This window comes from Peromyscus maniculatus, chromosome 2 (assembly GCF_049852395.1).
Source record: "Peromyscus maniculatus bairdii isolate BWxNUB_F1_BW_parent chromosome 2, HU_Pman_BW_mat_3.1, whole genome shotgun sequence".
Taxonomy (NCBI): Eukaryota; Metazoa; Chordata; class Mammalia; order Rodentia; family Cricetidae; genus Peromyscus; species Peromyscus maniculatus.
The window spans coordinates 3,780,717-3,804,486 of NC_134853.1; the positions used below are offsets into that span (position 1 = coordinate 3,780,717).

Below are 23,770 nucleotides of genomic sequence, written 5' to 3' on the forward strand. Positions count from 1 at the left end.
GGCGTAGGGGTTGTTAAATGTGGCTGGCAGTGGGTAGGCTGGGAGGAAAGACCAGGGAACGGGGTAGAGGTGGAGCGTGGTCTCATCCTGTGTTCTCCGATGTTGATTTTTCTCTTTTAGGGGCATTGTCTTGCTTTCATTGTTTTGAGATGAGGCCTTGCTGTGTATGTAGTTCTTTCTGACCTGGCACTCCCTGGGTAGCCCTGGCTGGCCTTAAATTTATATCACTCTCTGCCTCAGCCTCCTGAATGCTGGGTTTAGAGGCGTGTGCCACCATACCTGGCTCTTTGTTGGTTTGTTTTTTGTTTAGAGTCTCACTCCCTAGCCTAGGCTGTAGGCCTCAAGCTCAGCCCTTCCTCCTCAGCCTCCCCCCATGCTGGGATAGGCATGCACCACGGTGCCCAGCTCCCCTGTTGTTCTTGCCAGCCTTGTCTCCCTGATAGTCATGCTTAAAATCCTGACATGGGATATATGGAGTGTTTGTGTACCGCTTAGTCTCTTCATTAGAGCTAAGTGGAGTATCAGAAAATAAGTTATGCAGTGCAGGGCAGATCAGCCTCTCTGAGGTAGCTTCCTCATTGATTTCCTACCACAAAGCTATTGGGAAGATTAATACAAGTATATAATAACCTCAGCATAGTGCTTTTGATTAAGCCGCCCACAGAGGCCCCGAATGCTAATTACATGGCAACATCAAAATTGTAGGTTTTCCTTAGTAATCCTTTCTAAAGTGGTTATCTGGAACGGTGTGGGTGCTGCCACATTGAGGACCGAGAGGAGTAATGGGAGGTGAGACGTCAGTAAGGGCGATCAAAGGTGCACGTGTAAAGACAGACAGTGCAACGTTAGTCACGTGAGAGATAGCGGCTGAGGATGAGCAATAGGGGCCGGACAGCCCTGAGCTTGCCTGTACCTTCACATCTTATGTTCAGAATATCAGAAACTATTTGCCGCATGGGACTGATGCTAACGGCCTCTCTTCGCTTTTGCAGCTGTTTTTCCACTTACAAAGAGAACGGTCTTTTCCTGAACACAGAGCGAGGTTCTATGCTGCTGAAATCGCCAGCGCCTTGGGTTACCTGCACTCCATCAAAATAGTGTACAGGTGAATTGTGTGTTTAAATTACACGGGAAATACCTCTCAAATACTGTATTTCAGGTAACACTCAGACTTTTCTTTTCTCTTACTTTGATATAGAGACTTGAAGCCAGAAAATATTCTTTTGGATTCGATGGTAAGTGTTATCTTCTTAAAAACCTTGTAGTTTTTCTTTTTCGTTGTTATTATGCATGATGGGGCAGACATCTTAGGGGTTCCTTACTGTATGACTGCATTTCTGTAGTGTTCGTGAGGTGACGTTAGGCTTCGGAGGGTCCTGTTTGTGTTTATAAGGGGACAAGGTTGAAAGAAGAGCGCCCACAGAGATAAAAGCCTCACATGGAGGGACCCTTGTGATGAAGTAGTTCCCTATCTTGACTGTGGTGAGAGCTACAGCAGTACACGTATATTGCACAGCGTGCACGCGCGCACACACACACACACACACACACACACACACACACACACACGTGCGCTCGCGCACACACAGGATTATGCATATTCAAAACAGCGACACCAGATAAGGTCAGTATTATAATTAGGAGTTTTGTACTATGAAATAAAATGGTGTACACTGGATGAGGTTATACTCTCTACTGTTTTTTGCAATTTTATGTTTTTATAGTTATTTTAAAATAAAAAGGGTTTCAAAATTATCAGTTTGGGTCCAGGGATATAACTCAGTGAATAGAGTGATTGCCTAGCATGCAGGAAGCCCTGGATTCACCTTACTGGAAAAAAAACTGGGCACAGTTGCACATGTCTGTAGTCCCAGCAATTGGGAGGTGGAGGCGGGGGGCTCAGTAGTTCCTGATCTCCTCCACTGCATAATAAACTTAAGGCCAGCTGGGCTCTGTGAGACTCTGTCTCAAAAAACTAAAAATAATAGGCTGGCAAGATCACACAGTGGGGGGAAGGACACTTGCCAGAGAGTCGGACAGCCAACCCGAGTTCAGTCTCCAGGACCCACAGTGGAAAGAGAGAATCGACCCTTGAAGGTTGTCTCCTGACCTGCACATGCACACAGTTCTCGTCCCGTCCCCTACCCCCCCCACACACACACACTTCTTTCTCTTTTTCTATCTGTTGCACACAAACTCACACACACATTATTTATTATGTTTAAAAAAAAGGAGGGATGGAGCAGTGGTTAGGAGCACTTGCTGGTCTTACAGAGGACCCAGCTCTGGTTCCCAGGATCCACATCAGGTTGCTCACAACCACCTGTATCTCTAGTTACTGAGGGCCTGATGCCATTTAGTATTCTCGGGCACCTGCCTTCATGTAGTGTACGTACACTCACTGGGGCATGCATACATACACATAAAATAAAAAGTTGTGACAGTTTAAAGCTTGCTAATTCGTGTCTATGCATTGCTTTATATCTCACGGCCCTGTGTTTGTCAGGGGCATGTTGTCTTAACAGATTTTGGGCTTTGCAAAGAAGGAATTGCTATTTCCGATACCACCACAACCTTTTGTGGGACACCAGAGGTAAGCACTATGTCTGACCATTGATATAACTTATAAAATGTAATACGAGTCACACACTACATAAACAGAAGAGGTGAAATAAAACTTATTAGGACTTCCAGCTTTCTGGGGATTTAGAGTGTATAGTGGAATTTCTCATTATGGTTGTGAAATGCCACCAGACCCTTTTGAATACTCTAACAAAGATAGCAGGCTTATAATTTTTAGTATTAAAAGGTTGCCTTGAATGTCTTTAAACATTTAATTATATTTCTGATCTTTCTAAAAAGAATTCAAACAAGTGAAAATGTCCTAAAGTCCAGGGTGGAGATAGATACACTGCACTGTGAATGAGCTGTGCACTTTGAAGAGTATTGAATATGTAAATGAGTATTGAACATATAAAAGAGTATTGAATATGTGAATATTATTAAAGCTGTGTTTTAAAATGAGCTGTATCAGGGCTGGATATAGCTCAGCGATTAAGACCACTAGCTGCTCGTGTGCAAGCTTAGAGCTCAGTTCCCAGGATACACGGTGTGGTTCACAACCAGCCCTAGCTTCAATCCTAGAGGATCACACACCCTCTTCTGACCTCTGAGGGCACTGCATGCATGCGGTGCACATACATTCGTGCAGGTAAATGCACACACATAAAAATTAAATAAATCTAAAGATAGTTTTTAAATGAGCTTAGCAGATATGGAAAAACATTTTGTAACTGTAAGAAAGAAACTCAGAGTATTTACCAGAACATATCCCATTCTCTAATCATGTTTCAAGGAGATAATGTGTATTTTATTTTTAATAGTAATTCTTATAGTTTGTTTTAAATCTTTCTGTATACGTGTATGGAAATGTCATATAACCCTCCTTAATATGTACAGTTAATGTGTATGAATTTATGATGAGATTTTTTTTTTTTTTTTTTTTGGTTTTTCGAGACAGGGTATCTCTGTGTAGCTTTGCGCCTTTCCTGGACTCACTTGGTAGCCCAGGCTGGCCTCGAACTCACAGAGATCCGCCTGGCTCTGCCTCCTGAGTGCTGGGATTAAAGGCGTGCGCCACCAACGCCCGGCTGAGATTTTTTTTTTTACAAATTAAAATAATTTAAGCTTTCTAAATTTGCTTGGGAATAGGCTACTGTAATTCTTAGTAATAATTCTCAGTATGAAGGGCATATGGGTAATTGCCAAATTAAGAATTCTTTTTTAACCTGAGCCTGGGGCCACAAAGCACCTTGAACTCAAGAATTCAAGGCCGCCTTTTAGTAGTGCAGTGAGACTGTAGGAACAGGTGAACTCGATCTTTAAGTGGAAACATTTTAAATAATGATCAGTTGGATTTTTTTTTTTTTTTGAGACAGGTTTGACCTCTCCAGGCTGACCTCCAGGTCCTGATCCTCATATCTTCCTTCTCAAATTCTAGAATAACAGACATGTACTGCCTTTCCCATCTAAATTCTGAAATAATAAAGCTGATGGAAGACTTTCTCCCAAGAATACTCAGCATTATGATCTTGCGTTTCCCTTCTTTTCTTTATGGCCTTAATCTCTGGATAAGTGGTGTGTACTTATGTTCTGAAGTGTACCAATTGATGTCAAAAAAAAACCAACCAAACAAAAAACACTGTGGCAGAATGAGAGTGTACAACTCATTGAAAATCTAGATAATCTGTCTTTAGTATTCGTAATAGTACCTAAAATTTGTTCACTTTATCTGTTCCTAAAATTGTCTTCTGTTCACTGAGTTGTTGTAATGTTTTTATTTTTTTCTGTAGTACCTTGCACCTGAAGTGATTAGAAAGCAGCCCTATGACAACACCGTGGATTGGTGGTGCCTGGGAGCTGTTCTCTATGAAATGCTGTACGGACTGGTATGTGTTTCTGTCCTTTTATTATTCCATTGCACTCTTGATAATATAATAATAATCTCATTAAATGGTCCCAGAGATGCTGAGATGAGATGTGACTAGCAAAGTGGTCCTGACCTTGTTAAATGAGCCAGCCCAAAACCAGGTTAGGAATATGTACATGAAGAAAAACTTGATTACTTTTGGAGGGAGGGGTTTTAAGACAGGGTTTCTCTGCATTGACCAGGCTGGCCTTGAACTCACAGAGATCCGAGTGCCTCTGCCTCCCAAGTGCTGGGATTAAAGGCGTGCGCTACCACGGCCAGGCTGAGTTTTCAATTATTAACGTTAATACTATATGTCTGAAAAGATAATGCCTCTGCGGTATTGCCTTTCATTCTGTTTTTATGGGAATGAATTCCTGCTTACATTTCCAGCTTTCCTATCACTGGATACCACCGATTTCCCTTCTCTGAAAACATCATGGTTTAAAGAATTCACTGAGAAAAAATTATGTTTACTGTGCAGTTGAACTCCATAGTTTTCACTAAGACACTGAAGGCCAGCCAAAGCGATTGGTGAAATGGAATTTTTATTCCTACACTGAGATCACTCCAACACAGGGCAACCCATGTGGGCTTCTTAGTTTACATAGCTTCATAACAGTATACTTGTTTTCCTTTTATGTGTGTGGGGTGTGTGTGTGTGTGTGTGTGTGTGTGTGTGGTGTGTGTGCAGAGGCCAGAGCTCGCAGTACTGGGGTTACAGGCATTCCTGGCGTTTTATGTGGGTCCTGAAGATCTGAACTCAGGTTCTCAGGCTTGGACAGCAAGCCCTTAGGTGACTGAACCATCTCCCCAGCCCCTGAAGTTTGCTTTCCTTTGGCCCCTTTGAAGGATTTGGGGTTGCTTTCTAGATAGTTTTTGTGGTCCTCTAAGTATACAGCAGCTCCACACAGTGACCTGTGAGGTGACCGCCAGAGCTGGTGCTAAATGCATTGTCATCAGCTAAGGAGAGAGAGAGACTCAGTGAAGTTCAGCATATTCTAGATTCCAAAGAATAATAGGCAGACACAGACAAGCACTGTCCTTCCCTCAACCGTGGATGCCTTGTTAAAAGCTCCTTTTTTAAGCAATGATAGTGACAATGGATGTCAGATAACCACTTAATACCTTCACTTTATTTAGGTACGAATTGTCATCTAGATATGTCAGAATCCTTTGTATTTCTTTGAAGGGCTTGGAAGTATGAAATAAGGTTATATTTTAAAAGGCAAATTTTTTTTCTTATAAAAAAAAAGAAAACTGACAGGGCTATAAAACTCCTTTAACTTTAAATATTATTTTTATTTCAAAACTTTCAGCTAGATAATTAGCTGTAAGGCATTCTCCCAATATTGTAATCATTACATGTACTTATGAGGGAACACCATCTTCAGGTCCCTATCTACCTTTTGGATGACTTTATTCTCAAATCTTAAATCACTTGGTCTGTCTGGAATGCCAATTTCCAATGACTCTATCATCATACCTCTGTGTCTTAGTCACTGTTCTTAGACTGTGAAGAAACGCCATGACCAAGACAACTCTTATAAAAGGAAGCATTTAATTGGGACTTGGTGTTTTTGCTCATTTGGGGACCTGCCACCTAGCTCCCAAATAAATCACACCACGGAGGCTTATTCGTAATTACAAATGCCTGGCCTTAGCTTGGCTTGTTTCTTGCCAGCTTTCCTTAACTTATCCCATCTGCCTTTTGCCTCTGGGCTTTTCCCATTCTCTTACTTTTGTAAATCTTACTCTTGCCATGGCTTACTGGGTAGCTGGGTGGCTGGCCCCTGGGTCGTCCTCCTTCTGTGGCTGCTGCTGCTTTTCTCCTTCCAGATTTCTCCTATATCTTCTCTCTGCCTGCCAGCCCTGCCTATCCTTTCCCCTGCCTTGCTATTGGCTGTTCAGCTCTTTATTAGACCATCAGGTGGTTTACACAGGCACAGTAACAGCTTCACAGAGTTAAACACATGCAACACAAACAAAAATAACACACCTTAAAATAATATTCTACAACAGGGACTTGTTGAGTTTCAGAAGCTTAGTCATTATTGTCATGGTGGGAAATACAGCATTGGAGCAATAGCTGAGATCTATATCCTGATCCACTGTTCAAGAGACACTGGAACTGCCATGGGCTTTTGAAACCTCAAAGCCCACCCCTAGTGACACACCTCCTCCAACAAGGCCACACCTCCTCATCTTTTAATCCTTCTCAAATAGTACCACTCCCTGATGACTAAGCGTTCAAATATATGAGCCTCTGGGGGGTGATTCTTATTCCAACCACCACACTATGATATGGCCAGTCATTGTTTTCTGTAAAACATAATGTTACAAGTGTGTGACTGAAAAGCAGTCCACAAAGAGTTACTGAAAAACTGACCCTGGTTCAAGTATGTGTTAAGCTTGATAGTGCATTAGAGCCCTAGAATCTTTGCCACAGACTACCTACCGATGTCTGCAGCTCCCAAGAGGCCGTGAGTTTCTGCAGCTTTCCCTACCCAACTGCTCTCTGAAGACCAAGGCCAACTCTTGGTCCTGGTTGGCCTGAAATTCACCATGTAGACCTTGCTGAAACTCACAGGGACCCACCAGCCCCTGCCTTCCAGGTGTTGGGATTAAAGGCGTAGGCCACCTCACTCAGCAGTCCAACATGTTTTAAACCCTGTCACATAATTCACTGACCTCTGTTGTTTTGTTTTGCTTTTTCCCCCAGCCTCCTTTTTACTGCCGTGATGTTGCTGAAATGTATGATAATATTCTTCATAAGCCCCTGAACTTGAGGCCAGGCGTGAGCCTCACAGCGTGGTCCATTCTGGAAGAACTCCTAGAAAAAAACAGGCAGAATCGACTTGGTGCCAAAGAAGACTTTGTATGTATTGCATTTCTGAGTACCAATTGTTAAACTTATTTAAAATTTGGAGACAAATCCTTATTTGGTATTTATTGAAATAGTTGTTACTATAGAGTTGAGGGGGAGGGAGCATCCTTGTCCCCAGTTTCCGGTAGTGTTTATTTACTTTACCATAGTTCTGTTTTCATTTGACCTTGGTAACCAGTACCCAGCTTCTGTCCTCTGCTGTTTGCTGATTTCCATCATGACAGCTTCCCCTTCCCCATCTCCTCCTTGTGAGGTGTTCTATAGTATATTTTTTAACTGCTTTGGTTTTTTTTTTTTTGTCAGTTTATTTTTTTTTAGAAGAGTTTTAATACTTAAGTCAAACTCGAATGCTCCTGCCTCAGCCTCCAGAGTGCTGGGAGTAGAAACGTGTGCCATGCCCAGGTGTTTTGTTTCTTGTGGTTTTTTTTTTTGTTGTTGTTGTTGTTGTTGTTGTTGCTGCTGCTGTTTGTTTTGTTTTCAGGCAAAGTCTGTGTTGTGCAGACTACTAACCTCAAACTAGCGGCAATCCACCTGCCTCCACCTCCCAAGTGCTGGGATTATAGGACTATGCCACCACACCCAACCTTAGAAATTTAAATTTTTGTTGCTAAATAATAGCAACATTTCCCTGAACTTACAACACAAATCACCCAACTCTAAGCTTTTGTTGGGGTTTAAGGTTATGTAAATGTTTACGGTATTTTCTTTATTAAGGACATTTTAAGGGGCTGGAGCAATATCTCAGCAGTTAAGAGAGCTGGTGTTTTTCCAGAAGACCTTAGTTTGATCCACAGCACCCGTATGGCAGGTCATAACCATCTGTAACTTCAATTCCAGGTGATTCAATGCCCTTTCTGGCTTCTAAGAGTACTGCAGGCGTGTGGTACACAGACATACATGCAGGCAAAACACCCATACACACAAAATGATCAAATAATAATAGATTTTTTAAGAATTGCTTCTGAGACAGGGTCTCTCATATGCATATGACTTTGCTGGACTTGAACTCACAAAGATCCACTTGCTTCTACTCCCTGGTACTGGTATTAAATGCATGTGTCACCATTCACACCCAGCTTTAAAAGGATATTTTTTAAGTACCATTTTTCTGTACAAGGTATGCCTTTCACTTTAAAATAACCTTAAATTGCATTGCTTTTCTTTTTTTGAGAATTTGCTAACACCCCCTAGAGATAATTATGAGATCTGCCCATTGTTTCAGATCAGGGAACTCAGTTTGCTGGTGTTATCAATATTATGTTAGCATGTCAGCAAATTCACAAACCGGTGAGAAACATGAACGTTTCAGTTCCTTTTCCAGAGACTCTTTGGAGGCTGTTTTCTACCTTCAACTTGAACTGTGTGGCCGGCCAGTAGGTGCCTCGGCTAGTGCCTGTGCCCACCCCCGCGCCCACCCCCGCGCGCCCTGCTCTCCTCCCCCCCATTCCCCCCCACCTCCCACGCAGCTCAGTGGGTACCTCTGTCATTGTTTGCCTCGGTCTGGTTAATGTTCATCCCCGCAGGCGCCATCCTTTCGTGGAGCTCACCATCAGAAATCGCAACACTAGATAAGTCCAGCTGCCGTACCCTGGGTGCTGAACAGTGCTGAGAAAGTGTCAGGTTGGGCCATGCGCAGCACAAGCGTGCAGTGTGGTGGTTGCAGCTCCTGCACTCACCGCTGCTGGCCGAGTTCCTGTCTCGCCATTCAGCTGATGCGCCCTGCTGCCTGCTCACTATCCCAAAACTTCTCTCCCAGCTCCAGATTCCTGTGGCTTTTGTCTTTCCTTGTGCTTCTGTGGGATTTAATTAATGCAATGGTGCTCAGCTTTTCCATCACTGGGGGCAACCCTCTAGTCCTTGTCCTGATAACTACATGTATCACTTTATGATGTGCTACGTTGTGCAGTTGATCTCCTCAGTTTTTACTAAGAACAGAGAAGGGCAGCCAGACACTTTTGTTAACCATGGAATGTTGTGTAGATAGTTGCATTGACTGAATACAGCTCCAGCAGAAACCTGGGCATGTTGTACGGTTTGCTCTCTTTTTTAGAATAATGTAAGCTAAAGGTATACCTCAGGGGGATAATGTGCTTAGTGTGTAGTAGGGGTCCTGGCTTTGATCTCCAGCACCACAAAAACAAAACACACCAAAGTAAATGTTTCTATTTCTTTAAGCTTTTTGGAATGTTTGTGTTGACCCCGCCCATCTCAGGGCAGATGATCTTTCCTTCTGCTTTACTGGGCTTTTACTACTGTGTGGGGTGTGGGGGAGCTTCCTGCTGCCTACTGTGGTCTTAGCCTGAGCTGCACCTACCTCATCTTCTTGTTGCCCTGGAAAAGGTCTGTCTCCACCGGTGTCCTGGACCCTAGTCCTTTGCCAGGGCCTGTGTGCGCCTCTGCCTGCACAAATACCTGCTCTCTTGTTTTTCTCGCTTCCAGTTGGTAGTGAAACATTAACAGATGTATTCCTCAGCTTCCTCTTCTAGCCAGTTCGGTGTCTCGGCTTCTCCTGGAGCTCACACTTCCCTTGTACCTGCCCTGCTCTATTTCTGGGCCCTTCTCCTCACTCTGCTCTGTGAACTGTTCAAGATCTTCCTCAGCCCATGAGGTGTGCAGGGCTCCGTGGTTGACCTCTTCTTGGGGCGGTGGCTCTGGTTTCCGTCACGTCTTCATGTCTTCAGTCCTGGGCTTGGGAGATGGCTCCGCTGGTGAAGTACCTGCTGAGCAAGCAGGGGGCCCTGCATTCAGATCCCCAGGGCCCACGTGGAAAACTGTGCAAAGTGCATGCTTCTATAGCTCCCTACCCCCAACGGGAGAAGTGGAAACAAGAGGGTCTTGGGAAACTAAGCAGCCTGTCTAGTTGAATTAACACCAGATTCAGTTAAGCTTAAGGTGGAGAGTGATAGAAAACACCAGGCATTTCCTCTGGCTTACATAACACATACATATGCATCATATACACAAAAATCCTCTAAAACAAGAATGTTCATATTCAATCTCATTTATTTTAATTGAAATCTTGCTGATACTCTGTGCTCCTTTTCCAACTAAATGTCCTATTTGGTTTTTCTGGCCAGAGTCTGAAACACAGACCTCACTTCTTGTTTCTACCAACTTCCATATTTTACCAACTGTGTGTGTGTGTGTGTGTGTGTGTGTGTGAGAGAGAGAGAGTGAGAGAGAGAGAGAGAGAGAGAGAGAGAGAGAGAGAGAGAGAGAGAGAGGAGAGAGGAGAGAGGAGAGAGAGGAGATGAGCATGAATGAGAACATTCCTTCTCTGTGCTGCAGGACTCTCGCTTCTTGAGCAGACTCACTCTTTAGGGTCTTCATGCTCATCTGGAGCATTCTCCCTTATTGATTTATTGTCTGGTTAATTCTTACCTGTCTTTCAGACATCAGTAGTCAGCTATCATTTTCTTTGTTTATATGCTTGCCTGCCTGCCTGCGTGTCTGTCTGCCTGTCTGTCTGTCTGTGTTTAAGAAATAAAAGCTTGCTTTGTGCACTGTGAGTAGCAGCAGATACGGCAATAGCAAAAGAGCAGCCCAGGACCAGAGAGCCAGCTCAGAGGCTGAGTGCCGCTGACTCCTATGCAGGAGGAACAGAGTTTGATTCCCAGCACACGTACTGGGCGGCTCATAAACATCCGTAACACCAGCTTCAAGGAACCTGATACCTCTTCTGACCTCTGTGAGCACATGCACACACACACACATACACAGAGCTACATCCACACATGCACGCACACACACACACACACACACACACACACACACACAGAGTAAACTAAACTAAATCTTTTTTTTTTTTTCTTTTTTTTTTTTGTGATATATATTTTTTATTTTACAATACCATTCAGTTCTACATATCAGCCATGGGTTCCCCTATTCTCCCCCCTCCCACGCCCTCCCCTTACCCCCAGCCCACCCTCCATTCCCATCTCCTCCAGGACAAGTCCTCCCCCGAGGACTGTGATCGACTTGGTAGACTCAGTCCAGGGAGGTCCAGTCCCTTCCTCCCAGACTGAGCCAAGTGTCCCTGCATAAGTTCCTGGTTTCAAACAGCCAACTCATGGAATGAGCACAGGACTTGGTCCCACTGCCTAAATGCCTCCCAAACTGATCAAGCCAATCAACTGTCTCACCTATTCAGAGGGCCTGATCCAGCTGGGAGCCCCTCAGTCTTTGGTTCATAGTTCATGTGTTTCCATTCATTTGGCTATTTTTTTTTCAATAATTGAGTAAAACTGAAATTTATTATATGCCACAGTCGTCCTACGGACCTCCATGCTATATATATATAGCCTCTATGGTTCTATGGGTTGTGGTCTGATTGTTCATTTTATATCTAGAATCCACCAATGAGTGAGTACATACCATAACTGTCTTTCTGGGTTTGGGTTACCTCACTCAGGATGATATTTTCTAGTTCCATCCATTTGCCTGCAAATTTCATGCTTTCATTGTTTTTCTCTGCTGAGTAGTACTCCATTGTGTATATGTACATTTTTTTCATCCATTCTTCCGTTGATGGGCATCTAGGTTGTTTCCAGGTTCTGGCTATTACAAATAGTGCTGCTATGAACATAGCTGAGCATGTATCTTTATGGTATGTATCAGCATTCTTTGGGTATATGCCCAAGAGTGGGATGGCTGGGTCTTGAGGTAGTTTGATTCCTAATTTTCTGAGAAACCGCCATACTGATTTCCATAGTGGTTGTACAAGTTTACATTCCCACCAACAGTGGAGGAGTGTTCCCTTTGCTCCACATCCTCTCCAACATTGGTTGTCATTGATGTTTTTGATCTTAGCCATTCTAACAGGTGTAAGGTGGTATCTCAGAGTCGTTTTGATTTGCATTTCTCTGATGATTAAGGATGTTGAGCATTTCTTTAAATGTCTTTCAGCCATTTGTAGTTCTTGTTTTGTGAATTCTCTGTTTAGCTCTTTAGCCCATTTTTTAATTGGACTGTTCAGTGCTTTGATGTCTAGTTTCTTGAGTTCTTTATATATTGTGGAGATCAATCCTCTGTCAGATGTGGGGTTGGTGAAGATCTTTTCCCAATCTGTTGGCTGTCTTTTTGTCTTATTGACTGTGTCTTTTGCCCTGCAAAAGCTTCTCAGTTTTGAGAGGTCCCATTTATTAATGGTTGTGCTCAGGGTCTGTGCTGTCGGTGTTTTATTTAGGAAATGGTCTCCAGTGCCAATGGGTTCAAGAGTGCTTCCTATCTTCTTTTCTATTAAGTTTAGTGTAACTGGATTTATGTTTAGGTCTTTGATCCACTTGGACTTGAGTTTTGTGCATGGTGACAGATATGGATCTATTTGTAATCTTTTACATATTGACATCCAGTTATGCCAGCACCATTTGTTGAAGATACTTTCTTTGTTCCATTGTATAGTTTTGGCTCCTTTGTCAAAAACCAGGTGTTCATATGTGCATGGATTAATGTCAGGGTCTTCAATTCGATTCCATTGGTCCGTATGTCGGTTTTTATACCAGTACCAAGCTGTTTTTATTACTATAGCTCTATAGTAGAGTTTGAGGTCCGGGATGGTGATGCCTCCAAGGGTTGCTTTATCGTATAGGATTCTTTTAGCTATCCTGGGTCTTTTGTTTTTCCATATAAAGTTGAGTATTTTTCTTTCCAAGTCTGTGAAGAATTGTGTTGGGATTTTGATGGGGATTGCATTGAATCTGTAGATTGCTTTTGGTAAGATTGCCATTTTTACTATGTTAATCCTACCTATCCATGAGCATGGGAGATCCTTCCATTTTCTGATATCTTCTTCAATTTCTTTCTTTAGAGATTTAAAGTTCTTATCAAAAAGGTCTTTCACTTGTTTAGTTAGTGTTATCCCAAGGTATTTTATATTATTTGTGGCTATTGTAAAGGGTGATGTTTCTCTGACTTCTTTCTCAGCCCTTTTATCATTTGTGTATAGGGGGGCTACTGATTTTTTTGAGTTGATCTTGTATCCTGCCACTTTACTGAAGGAGTTTATCAGCTGTAGAAGTTCCCTGGTAGAGTTTTTGGGGTCACTTATGTATACTATCATATCATCTGCAAATAGTGAAAGTTTGACTTCTTCCTTGCCAATTTGTATCCCTTTGATCTCCTTTTGTTGTCTTATTGCTCTAGCTAGAACTTCTAGTACTATATTGAATAAATATGGGGAGAGTGGACAGCCTTGTCTTGTTCCTGAATTTAGTGGTATCGCTTTGAGTTTCTCTCCATTTAATTTGATGTTTGCTGTTGGCTTGCTATAAATTGCTTTTATTATGTTTAGAAATGTTCCTTGTATTCCTATTCTTTCTAAGACCTTTATCATGAAGGGGTGTTGGATTTTGTCAAAGGCTTTTTCAGCATCTAGGGAGATGATCATGTGGTTTTTTTCTTTCAGTTTGTTTATATGGTGTATTACATTGACTGATTTCCGTATGTTGAACCATCCTTGCATCCCTGGGATGAATCCTACTTGGTCGTGATGGATGATTGTTTTGATGTATTCTTGGATTCGGTTTGCCAATATTTTGTTGAGTATTTTTGCATCAATGTTCATGAGGGAGATTGGTCTGTAGTTCTCTTTCTTTGTTGCATCTTTGTGTGGTTTGGGTATCAGGGTAATTGTAGCCTCATAAAAAGAGTTTGGTAGTGTTCCTTCTGTTTCTATTGTGTGGAACACTTTGAAGAGGATTGGTATTAGTTCTTCTTTGAAAGTCAGGTAGAATTCTGCACTGAAACCATCTGGTCCTGGGCTTTTTTTAGTTGGGAGACTTTTGATGACTGTTTCTATTTCTTTAGGGGTTATTGGTCTACTAAACTAAATCTTAAAACAAACAAACAACAAAAAAAAACTACCTCCTTCAGTCATTGCTTTAAGAAATCTTTTTTTTTTAACCCACCACACGAGGACTGTGGTGTGTTTGGGGGTGGTCCTGGCCTTGGCTCTCACTGCATAAGCGTCTGCTGACTTTTTATGTGTTTTCAGGTATTAGTTATTTATACCTGTGTAATGGTTTATTCTTTCTATGACATTTTCATTCCCACGTTTTATGCTCATCTTATAAAAACCCATGAAATATGTAGGACAGAATGCTTGACCCTGTTTTACCTGTGGGGAAACTGCCCGTGAAAGGCACATTGCTTAAGCACAAGCAGCTGATTCTAAGTTAGTCTTTCCAGGGTGTGACCAGGAGTGACAGAAATATCCCACTGAAAAAAACTGAGTGCAAAGTGGAAATAGTTCAACCTTATAACATTCTTCATTGAGTGGTTAAGTTTTTGTCATTACTAAAACACCTTTTTTAATTTTCTAGCTTGAAATCCAGAATCATCCCTTTTTTGAATCACTCAGCTGGACTGACCTTGTACAAAAAAAGATCCCACCACCATTTAATCCTAATGTGGTAAGTCTATATTTTTTCTAAACTAGTGAAACCTAGAAGTATGATTTTGGAAATAGATCCCTGAAGCTAACTCAAAAGGAGTCGGTGCCTAAGTATTGTGTAGTCTGTCACTGAGAAGCTTCTAGCTCAGTGGTAGAGGGCTTGCCTAGTATTCCACAAAAGAAAAAAAAAAACAAAAACCAGCAGCTTCAAGGTGACCAATGATATCACGGTTCCATGAAGTGTCTTCCTACATAGTTCCTATGAAATGCTTCTTGTCAAATGTCAAAAGGATGATCTTAATAAATAGGTGGAAACTAAGGTAGCCATTATCATTTCTGTCTGTACTAAACCAACATTCAAGTGAAGATAACGATGTTTTTCCTGGGACGTGTGTGTGTGTGTGTGTGTGTGTGTGTGTGTGTGTGTGTGTGTGTGTGCGCGCGCGCGCGCGCGCGCGCGAATGTGCATGTAGACAGGTTCCCTCACTGAACCGGAGCTCACTCATTTCAGCTGGGCTGCCTTGCCACTGAGCTGCAGGGATTCACCCTGTCCTGTCTGCCTCCCTGGTGCTGGAATTACACATGTCTAACACTGCTCTGCTGGACATGGGTCCTGGAGGTCTGACTGTAGGTCCTCATGCTTGCTTGCCAAATACTTTATCAGTTCAGCTGTATCCTTAGCCCTAAGCAAAGTCTTTAATGAGAATATAAATTGTCAAGTCTTTTTTAGAAAATCATAAGTGTTATTAAAATGTTATGTTCATGCTAGCTAAACTTATTAGATCTTCTGTAGTTTACCTAAAGATACATTTTTAAGAAAAGAAAGGCTGGTCAGAGATGTGTTTGACAGAATGAACAGCATGTAAAGTCTTAGAAACTAACATATAGTAATAAACAAATTGTCAGTAGTAATGTTAATAATCTCCGGTAGCTTTCTTTGTATAGATACATACTTTGTATTTGGCTATTATTTATAACATGCTCCTCAGATGAGCTGTGAACTTACTACAGTTAATGTTCTCATTAGTATATCTGTTTATAAATGAGTGAGTGAATGGACAGACAGTCACAGCTGGATGAAAAGTGACAGTGTCAATATTCAAATCTGGGTGGGATTCCAAAGTCATTGTTGTGTGTTTGCATGGGGTGGGATTCCAAAGTCATTGTGTGTTTGCATGGGGTGGGATTCCAAAGTCATTGTGTGTTTGCATGGGTTTGAGATTCCAAAGCCATTGTTGTGTGTTTGCATGGGGGTGGGATTCCAAAGTCATTGTTGTTGTGTGTTTACATGGGGTGGGATTCCAAAGTCATTGTTGTTGTGTGTTTGCATGGGTTTGAGATTCCAAAGCCATTGTTTGCATGGGGTTGGGATTCCAAAGCCATTGTTGTGTGTTTGCATGGGGTGGGACTCCAAAGTCATTGTTGTTGTGTGTTTGCATGGGTTTGGGATTCCAAAGTCATTGTTGTGTGTTTGCATGGGGTGGGACTCCAAAGTCATTGTTGTTGTGTGTTTGCATGGGTTTGAGATTCCAAAGCCATTGTTTGCATGGGGTTGGGATTCCAAAGCCATTGTTGTGTGTTTGCATGGGGTTGGACTCCAAAGTCATTGTTGTGTGTTTGCATGGGGTTGAGATTCCAAAGCCATTGTTTGTTTGCATGGGGTTGGGACTCCAAAGTCATTGTTGTTGTGTGTTTGCATGGGTGTGCATTCACATGTGTTCAGTTTCCTATGAAGGTATCCAAGAGGAAATCCTTGGTGTCATTCCTCAGACATCATCCATTTTGTTTTATTGATGTTTTGAGACGATGTTTGAGATTGATGTTTGAAGACTCTCACAGGCCTGAAGCTAGTCTGGCTGACCAGTGAGCCCAGAGTCTGGCTGCCCGCACCCCCCCCCCCCAGTGCTGGAGTGACACACCAGTGTGACTCAGGTTCTCCTGTCTAGCGAACAAGCAACATCAGCCAGTGAGTCAAAATAAAGAAACCAGAGACCCATAAAACAAACAAAAAAACCCAAAGCAAAATGAAACCAAGTCCACAGAATGCCATTGAGTTTGTTTTGTGTTGGCCTACTCCTCCTGAGCATGAGGTCCACCCTGAAGGGCGGTTAATGAATGTACCCAGGAAGACCACTGGAGGAAACTGACTTTTCCCTTTGCCAGTGGGCATCAAATGAAGATAGCTTATGGTTAGGGGTGGGAACCCTTCAGGCTTGGATCTGTGCAGGCTTTTTGCACGCTGCCATAGTCTCTCTCAATTCATATGTGTATCAATCCTGTTGTGTCTGGAAAACACTGCTTGTAGACACCTTTCACCTCTGACTCTTACACTCTTTCTGCCTCCTTTTCTACACAGATCCCTGAGCCTTCAGGGGAGGGCTTTGATGAAGATACCTCATTTAGGACTGAGTGCTCCAAAGTCTCTCACTCTCTGCACATTGTCCAGTTGTGGGTCTCTGTGTTAGTTCCTTCTGCTACAAGGAGAAGCTTCTCTGATGATGGCTGAGAAAGGCACTGACCTATGGGTATAGCAGTATGTTATTAGGAGTCATCTTATTGCTATATTCCTTTAGCAGAATATTAGTATTACATTTTCCACTAGTATTAGTATTTCCCCTAATAATAGTATTGCATTTCCCATGACCTATATAGTCTCAAGTTCTTGGACACTTTAGCAGTGTTGAGTATGGCTTCCATCTAATGGAGTGGGCCTTAAATTCAATCAGAGTGGTTGGTTGCTCCAATAACATTTGTGCCACTATTATACATATTATATGTATATCTTGCAAGCAAATCACTGTTGTGAGTTGCAGGGTTTGTAGCTAGAGTACATTGATGATTGCCTTTCTTCTTCAATAGTGTGCAGAGTACTTTTTATTACCATGAGAGTTCAGTAGGGGTGAAGGCTCTAGTTAGGTGCCAGCTAGACTTCTCTGTGCCTTCTGTAGGGCTGGATTGGTAGATGGAAATGGCCTAAATTTGGTTTTATCATGGAATGATTTTCTCTGTCAATTATGATTGATAGTTTTGCTGGGCATAGTAGTCTGGTCTAGCATCTTGTCTCTTAAGAGGTTTAGAACATCTGGCCAGACCTTTCCGACTTTCAGAATCTCCATTGAGAAGCTAGGTGTTATTCTAATATGCCTGCCTTTTTATGTTACTTTCTTTTTCCATTGTAGCTTTTAATATCCTTTCTTCTGTACATTTAGCATTATGATTATTATGTGTTGTAGGAAATCTCTTTTCTGATCCTGCCTGTTTGGTGTTCTGTATGTTTCTTGTACCTTGATAAGCACCTTTTTTTTTTTTCTTCAAAATTCTCTCATACATTGCATCCATTAGTTTCCCTTACCTCCTCTCCTCCCTGTCCTCCTCCCTCTCCCCTCTCGTCCATATCAATTCCTATTCTGTTTCCCTTCAAAATAAATAAAGGGCAGGCGTCCCCAGGATATTCACCAAACATGGCCTAACAAGATACAATAAGACTAGGCACAAATCCTCATATCAAGACTGGACAAGGCAACCCAGTAGAAGGAAAAGGGTCCCAAGAGCAGGCAAAAGAGTCAGAGACAGCCCACTCTCACTGTTGGGAGTTCCACAAGAACCCTAAGCCACACAACCATAAGGTGTATGCAGAGGACCTAGCTTAGACCCATGCAGGGTCTGTGACTGTTTCTTCAGTCTCTGTGAGCCCCTATGAGCCCTGCTTAGTTAAATCCTTGGGCCATGTTCTCATGGTGTCCGCAACCCCTCTGGCTCCTACAGTCCTTCCTCCTCCTCCTCTTCAGAGTTCCCTGGCTCTACCCTAGTGTTTGGCTGTGAGCATCTGCATCTGCTCCCATCAGTTACTGGCTGATGGCCCTCTGATGCCTGTTGGGCTAGGCACCAATCTTGAGCATGGCAGAACATCATTAGGAATCATCTTACTGACTTTTTTTTTTTTTTTTTTTTTTTTTTTTGCCAGTTGTGTTTGGTTCTAACCTGGTTCTTTGGGCTGTCCTGACTCTGGTTTATGGCTGGGTTGATGTCCCAATCCCACTGCTAGGAGCCTTGCCTGGTTACAGAAGATGTCCAGTTCAGGTTCTGTGTCCCCCATTACTAGGAGACGTCACTAGGTCACTCTCCTAGATCTAGGGAGTTTCCACTGCACTGTTTCTACGTCACCCCCTAAGTAACCCCCAGTTCCAGTGGTCTCTCCCAGTGCTCTTTCCCCCCACCCCACCCCCACCTGATCCCTTCTCTTCCCATCCCCACCTACCCCAGTCCACCCACAAAATCTATTCTATTTCCCCTTCTCAGGGAGATCCAAGCATCCCCCCAACTTGAGCCCTCCTTGTTACTTAGCCTCTCGGGGACTGTGAATTAGAACATGATTATCCTTTACTTTTACTTTATTTAACAGCTAATGTCCACTTAAAATTCTGTCTTTCTGGGTCTGGGTTACCTCACTCAGGATGATTTTTTTTTTCTAGTTCCATTTTCTTGCAAATTTCATGATGTCACTGTAACAGCTGAGTAATATTCCTTTGTGTTAAACACAGTTTCTTTATCCATTCTTCAGTTGAGGGACATCTAGATTGCTTCCAGTTTCTAAATAAAGCTGCTATGATAGCTGGGCAAGTGTCTTTGTGATAGGATGGAGCATCCTTTGGGTAAGAGTGGTATCACTGGGTCTTGAGGTAGATTGATTCCCAGCTTGCTGAGAAACCACCATATTGATTTCCAGAGTAGCTGTACACGTTTTCACTCAGCCTGCAGGCAGTTCAGCAGGTTGGAGAGTGTCATCCCTTCCAGAGGCTCAGTTGATCCAAACCTCTTTCAGGCAGGTCAGCTGGCTTCTGCTGCTTCTGGACAGCCTGTCTGGTCACAGAATCGCCTTTGCAGTTTGGCTTCTTTATTCTGAGAGGGTGGGGCCTACTGTATTCGGTCAGTTTCAGGGACTTCCTGAAGCTAGTTTGCGTTGTTTACCTTCCTGCTTAAGGAGTTTCCCAGAAGGATGGACTTGTGTCCATCTTGGAGGAAACCATTACACAACTCTTGGTGAGGCTTACCTCTGAAGTTTTTGTTCAACATCCAAAAGTTTTCATTTACGGTTTTATTTCAGTTAGGGTTTTCTTTAGTGATACTGTTTTTTTGTTAAATTTTACTTTCATGTCTGGAGTTGTTTTCATTATTCCATTCAACTGTTTTCTTTGTTGTTGTTGTTGTTGTTTTTATATACATTCAACTGATTTTGAAGTCCTTGGCTTGTATGTCCACCGTCCGCGCTTTCAGGGCCTGCTGGGTTTTGATACAGGTCCATTGTCTGTGCTGTTCATGTTTGTTTTTATGCTGGGGTCCAGGCACCTAGAGTTGCCGGGCTTGAGGTGTTTCTTGGTGTCACTCTCTGCTCTTGGCTCTGTCGGGTGAGAGTGCTGTCCTTTGGGTGCTGGTCGCCCTCTCTGGATCCTGAGAAAGTGTGGTGGCTGTGGGGTCCCCGGCAGAGAGTGTCTGTGCTAGTCCGGGTGACGGAAAGGAATGGACGTGGCCTTGGAGGAGAGTCAGGGTTGGTGGGACAGAGCTGAGCTGCGTCTGCGCTGAAAGGTGGAGTCCTCAGGGAATGAGGTGGGGAGAAGGGACCCCTGCAAGTAGACGGCTACAGAACTAAGAGAAAATCTGGGAGGAGTGTAATGGAGGACAGGAGAGAGAATTCGTCCCAGCCTAACGTGGCCTGGGGTAGGGGGTGGGAGGGGGGGCTGTGGTTTTGCTGACACAGAAATGGAGATGCCCTTGAAGAGAAGGCTGAAAGAGTTGGTGAGAAAGTGCTAAACCAGGTCTACCCCGTAGCCAGTGCTTTAGCCACTCAGCCATCTCTTCAGCCCCTTTGAATTCCTTTTCGTTCTAAAGTCTTTAATGCTCTAATCCCAGAGAACTTTGTACTCTGAGGGAGATTTTCTTACATGGAAGAATTTAGCACTCCCAGCTCATTCCTTGTTCTCTGATTAATTTGTTGATTTACAGGGCTAACTAATATCCTGGGGTTATTTTCTCTGCCCCAGTCTCTGTCTTAGTGACTCGGTTGGACTTCTTGATCTGGACTTGTTAAGGATTTCCCTTCCCTGTAGAGCAGAAATAGCCTAGAGGTTTAGCCTGCCTTTTACAAGCACGTCACCTGAGTTTGTATCTCAGTTCCTGTCTGTAAATGTAGTTGAAGGGAAGTGTTCAGAGTCAGCACATGGAATGAGAATCTCTGCCTTGGAGCTGAGCATTTTGCCTTGCTCATCCTACTGTCCCATCAGCTGACGCCTCAGGCCTTTACAGCCAAGGATGTCCTCACCAAGAGCTTCATGACCATCTCTGTAGTGCAAAAGCTTTGCTCAAAACATCCCACTCCTCCATTAGAAAGCATCGCCTGTCCAAATGATAAACTGAGCAGGCAGGCTCTGAGTAAAATACTATCGCGGAGATCTCCCTGAGCCTTGTTCCAGCACATAGGGATATAGGGATGGTGGTGTCTTGAGAGAAAGGTGGTGTGTGTGTGTGTGTGTGTGTGTGTGTGTGTGTGTGTGTGTGTGTGTGCGTGCGCGCGCTTCAGGCATTTGAAATGCTGCTATGCTAGTCTTTCTTACCATTATCATCACTACCTACTTAACAGTAAAAATTTTAACTTGTTAAAATAGACAAATCTCACCTTAATAATAAAAGGGGGGCAGAGGGAGCAGAATAATAAGGTAGGGGAAATCAAAACTTGGCAGGGAAAATACATAAAGACATTTTAATGAACTAAGTTAACGAGAGAAAAGCTAAGGTAAATAATTCTGTGCTTTTGGTGTTGTAGGCCGGACCAGATGACATCAGGAACTTCGACACAGTCTTCACGGAGGAGGCGGTTCCCTATTCGGTGTGCGTGTCTTCTGACTATTCCATAGTGAATGCCAGTGTTCTGGAGGCAGACGATGCATTTGTCGGTTTTTCTTACGCCCCTCCTTCAGAAGACTTATTTTTGTGAACAGTTTGACATTCAGAAACCATTGGACAAATTCAAGCCTGCGGAGAAGACAGAAGCGCCAATTTGTGTGAATATATTCAACTATGTATAACAGTGCCTCATTTTTACATGTAATGTTAAAAACTATGAAATATGTATTTTCTGCTGTAAGCCAGAAATAGGGCATTTCAAAGAGCTGAGTTTTGAACTGAAATTTGTATTCTTGTTTATTAAGCTTATTTTTAAACAAAAATTTAAAGCTATTATTCTTAGCATTAACCTATTTTTAAAGATAACTTTTTGCTATTGACTGTTTTTTCCCTGCTAAGTTTACACTAACACATTCAAGATAGACTGTTTTTAATAGTCTGTTACAGTTAGGTAAGATGTAGTAAGATCTTTACAATTCTATGACTTTTATCATAGCAGAACTATGCAAATGGTACCTGACAGTTTAAGATGAAACCCTATCTTCCCATGATAAGTCGTTCTCTGAAATTTGCTTTTTGTTAGGATTCAAATGCAAAAGCAGGAGAAACTCCCTGGCTGCTGGTGAACAGTAAGAGGCTACTCACCCGCAGCCCCTGTAAGAAAAAACAAAAAGAAATCCTTTGCTTTTGCAATACTCGGTTCTCATCCGTGCATCATTTTTCTTCTAGAGGAAAAGACAATATTTAATGGCTAGAAAGTTCTAGAATTCCCAAGGAACTGAGAAGTAATAAAATGCTACCAGATATTTTTAGTGGTGCCAAAAATAAATGTCTCTTGTCATATATTTATATTATAAATGTTTTCTATTTATGTTCCTTTTGACTCTTTAGGTTTAGTAGACTGTTGAGTAGGTCTCAACCTTGATGTCTGTTTTTGCAAATAGCTATTTCAAAACTGCCTTCCTAATCAAGTTTTTAAAATGACAGGAAAAAAAGTAATTTTCTATCATGTTTACCTAATTGTGAATTAAAAAGTAAAGTAGCAAATCTGGGTCGGTGTAAATGTCTGTCACTCCTGCACTGTAACGAAAGGTAGCAGTGACTTAGCAGATACATGTTCAGTATTACTCATTTGGCAGTGACAGGGATCAGACAGACACGAGGTCTCATGAAGGCTGATGAAGAGTTTTCGCTATGTCTGAGGTCCACACCTGCCTCTGGGATCCTCATGAATCTTAGAAATAGCACCGAAAAGTGACCATAAAATCACATGTCATCTACCATCTCCATCTGTAATGGTAAAGGATGTTAGGTACAGAGAAACTATTTAAAAGGGGGTGCTCAGCTTGAGAAGCCTGTTCCTGGAGGACAGTCTTTCGGGTCCTTTAGGAAACAGTGTCGTGAGCTTAGCTGCCCTAAGAACAAACTTCCCTTACATGTGTTATCTTGATAAAGAGATGACAGAAATTTCTCACCTTTGGCTTAACTATGTTCAGCAGATTTGGGCTAGGCGGTGCTTGGCTTTGACTTTGACGGGTGGTATATCCATGCAGCACACTGGACCTTCCTACACTGTACATACTTGATTTGGGGCACTTCTGTAAGCTCTACTTTAATACAGAGGTTTTTGTTGATTATAAATCAAGACAAAAATTGTACATGTATGATTTTTTATTCAGATATCCCTTAATTAAATTGCCAAAAATTAAAGTGCAATATTGTATTTTTAAGAACAAATTTTAGACTTTTGATGTTTCTTGGATCACAAATACAGATCTATGTAGCATAATAAAATTATCAGAAAGATTAACGATCAACATCTAGTTCCTGTTATTTGAAATTAAAATTAATAATGGTTACAGTAGTACCACTAAAGTGAATTTTTTTTTTTTTTTTTTTTTTTTTGGTTTTTCGAGACAGGGTTTCTCTGCGTAGCTTTGCGCCTTTCCTGGAGCTCACTTGGTAGCCCAGGCTGGCCTCGAACTCACAGAGATCCGCCTGGCTCTGCCTCCCGAGTGCTGGGATTAAAGGCGTGCGCCACCACCGCCCGGCGAATTATTTTTGTGTAAGAGAAAAAGGTATAAATCTTAATCAAATTATTTGGGTAGACATGAATTACTGGGTTATT

General features: G+C 42.4%; 1 protein-coding gene across 3 annotated transcripts in view; it reads left to right on the top strand.

The window, feature by feature from the left end:
* Positions 1-23,459, top strand: part of Sgk3 (serum/glucocorticoid regulated kinase family member 3) — a 126,778-nt gene extending 103,319 nt beyond the window's left edge. For all 3 annotated transcript variants that reach the window (XM_076563673.1, XM_015993528.3, XM_015993527.3), the window contains exons 11-17: positions 993-1,105; positions 1,199-1,235; positions 2,507-2,593; positions 4,353-4,448; positions 7,191-7,346; positions 14,675-14,764; positions 21,563-23,459. In XM_076563673.1, the coding sequence (XP_076419788.1) occupies positions 993-1,105; positions 1,199-1,235; positions 2,507-2,593; positions 4,353-4,448; positions 7,191-7,346; positions 14,675-14,764; positions 21,563-21,733 (750 nt within the window). In that variant the 3' untranslated portion in view covers positions 21,734-23,459. The remainder of the gene's footprint in view (positions 1-992; positions 1,106-1,198; positions 1,236-2,506; positions 2,594-4,352; positions 4,449-7,190; positions 7,347-14,674; positions 14,765-21,562) is intronic.
* Positions 23,460-23,770: the final 311 nt, after the last annotated feature.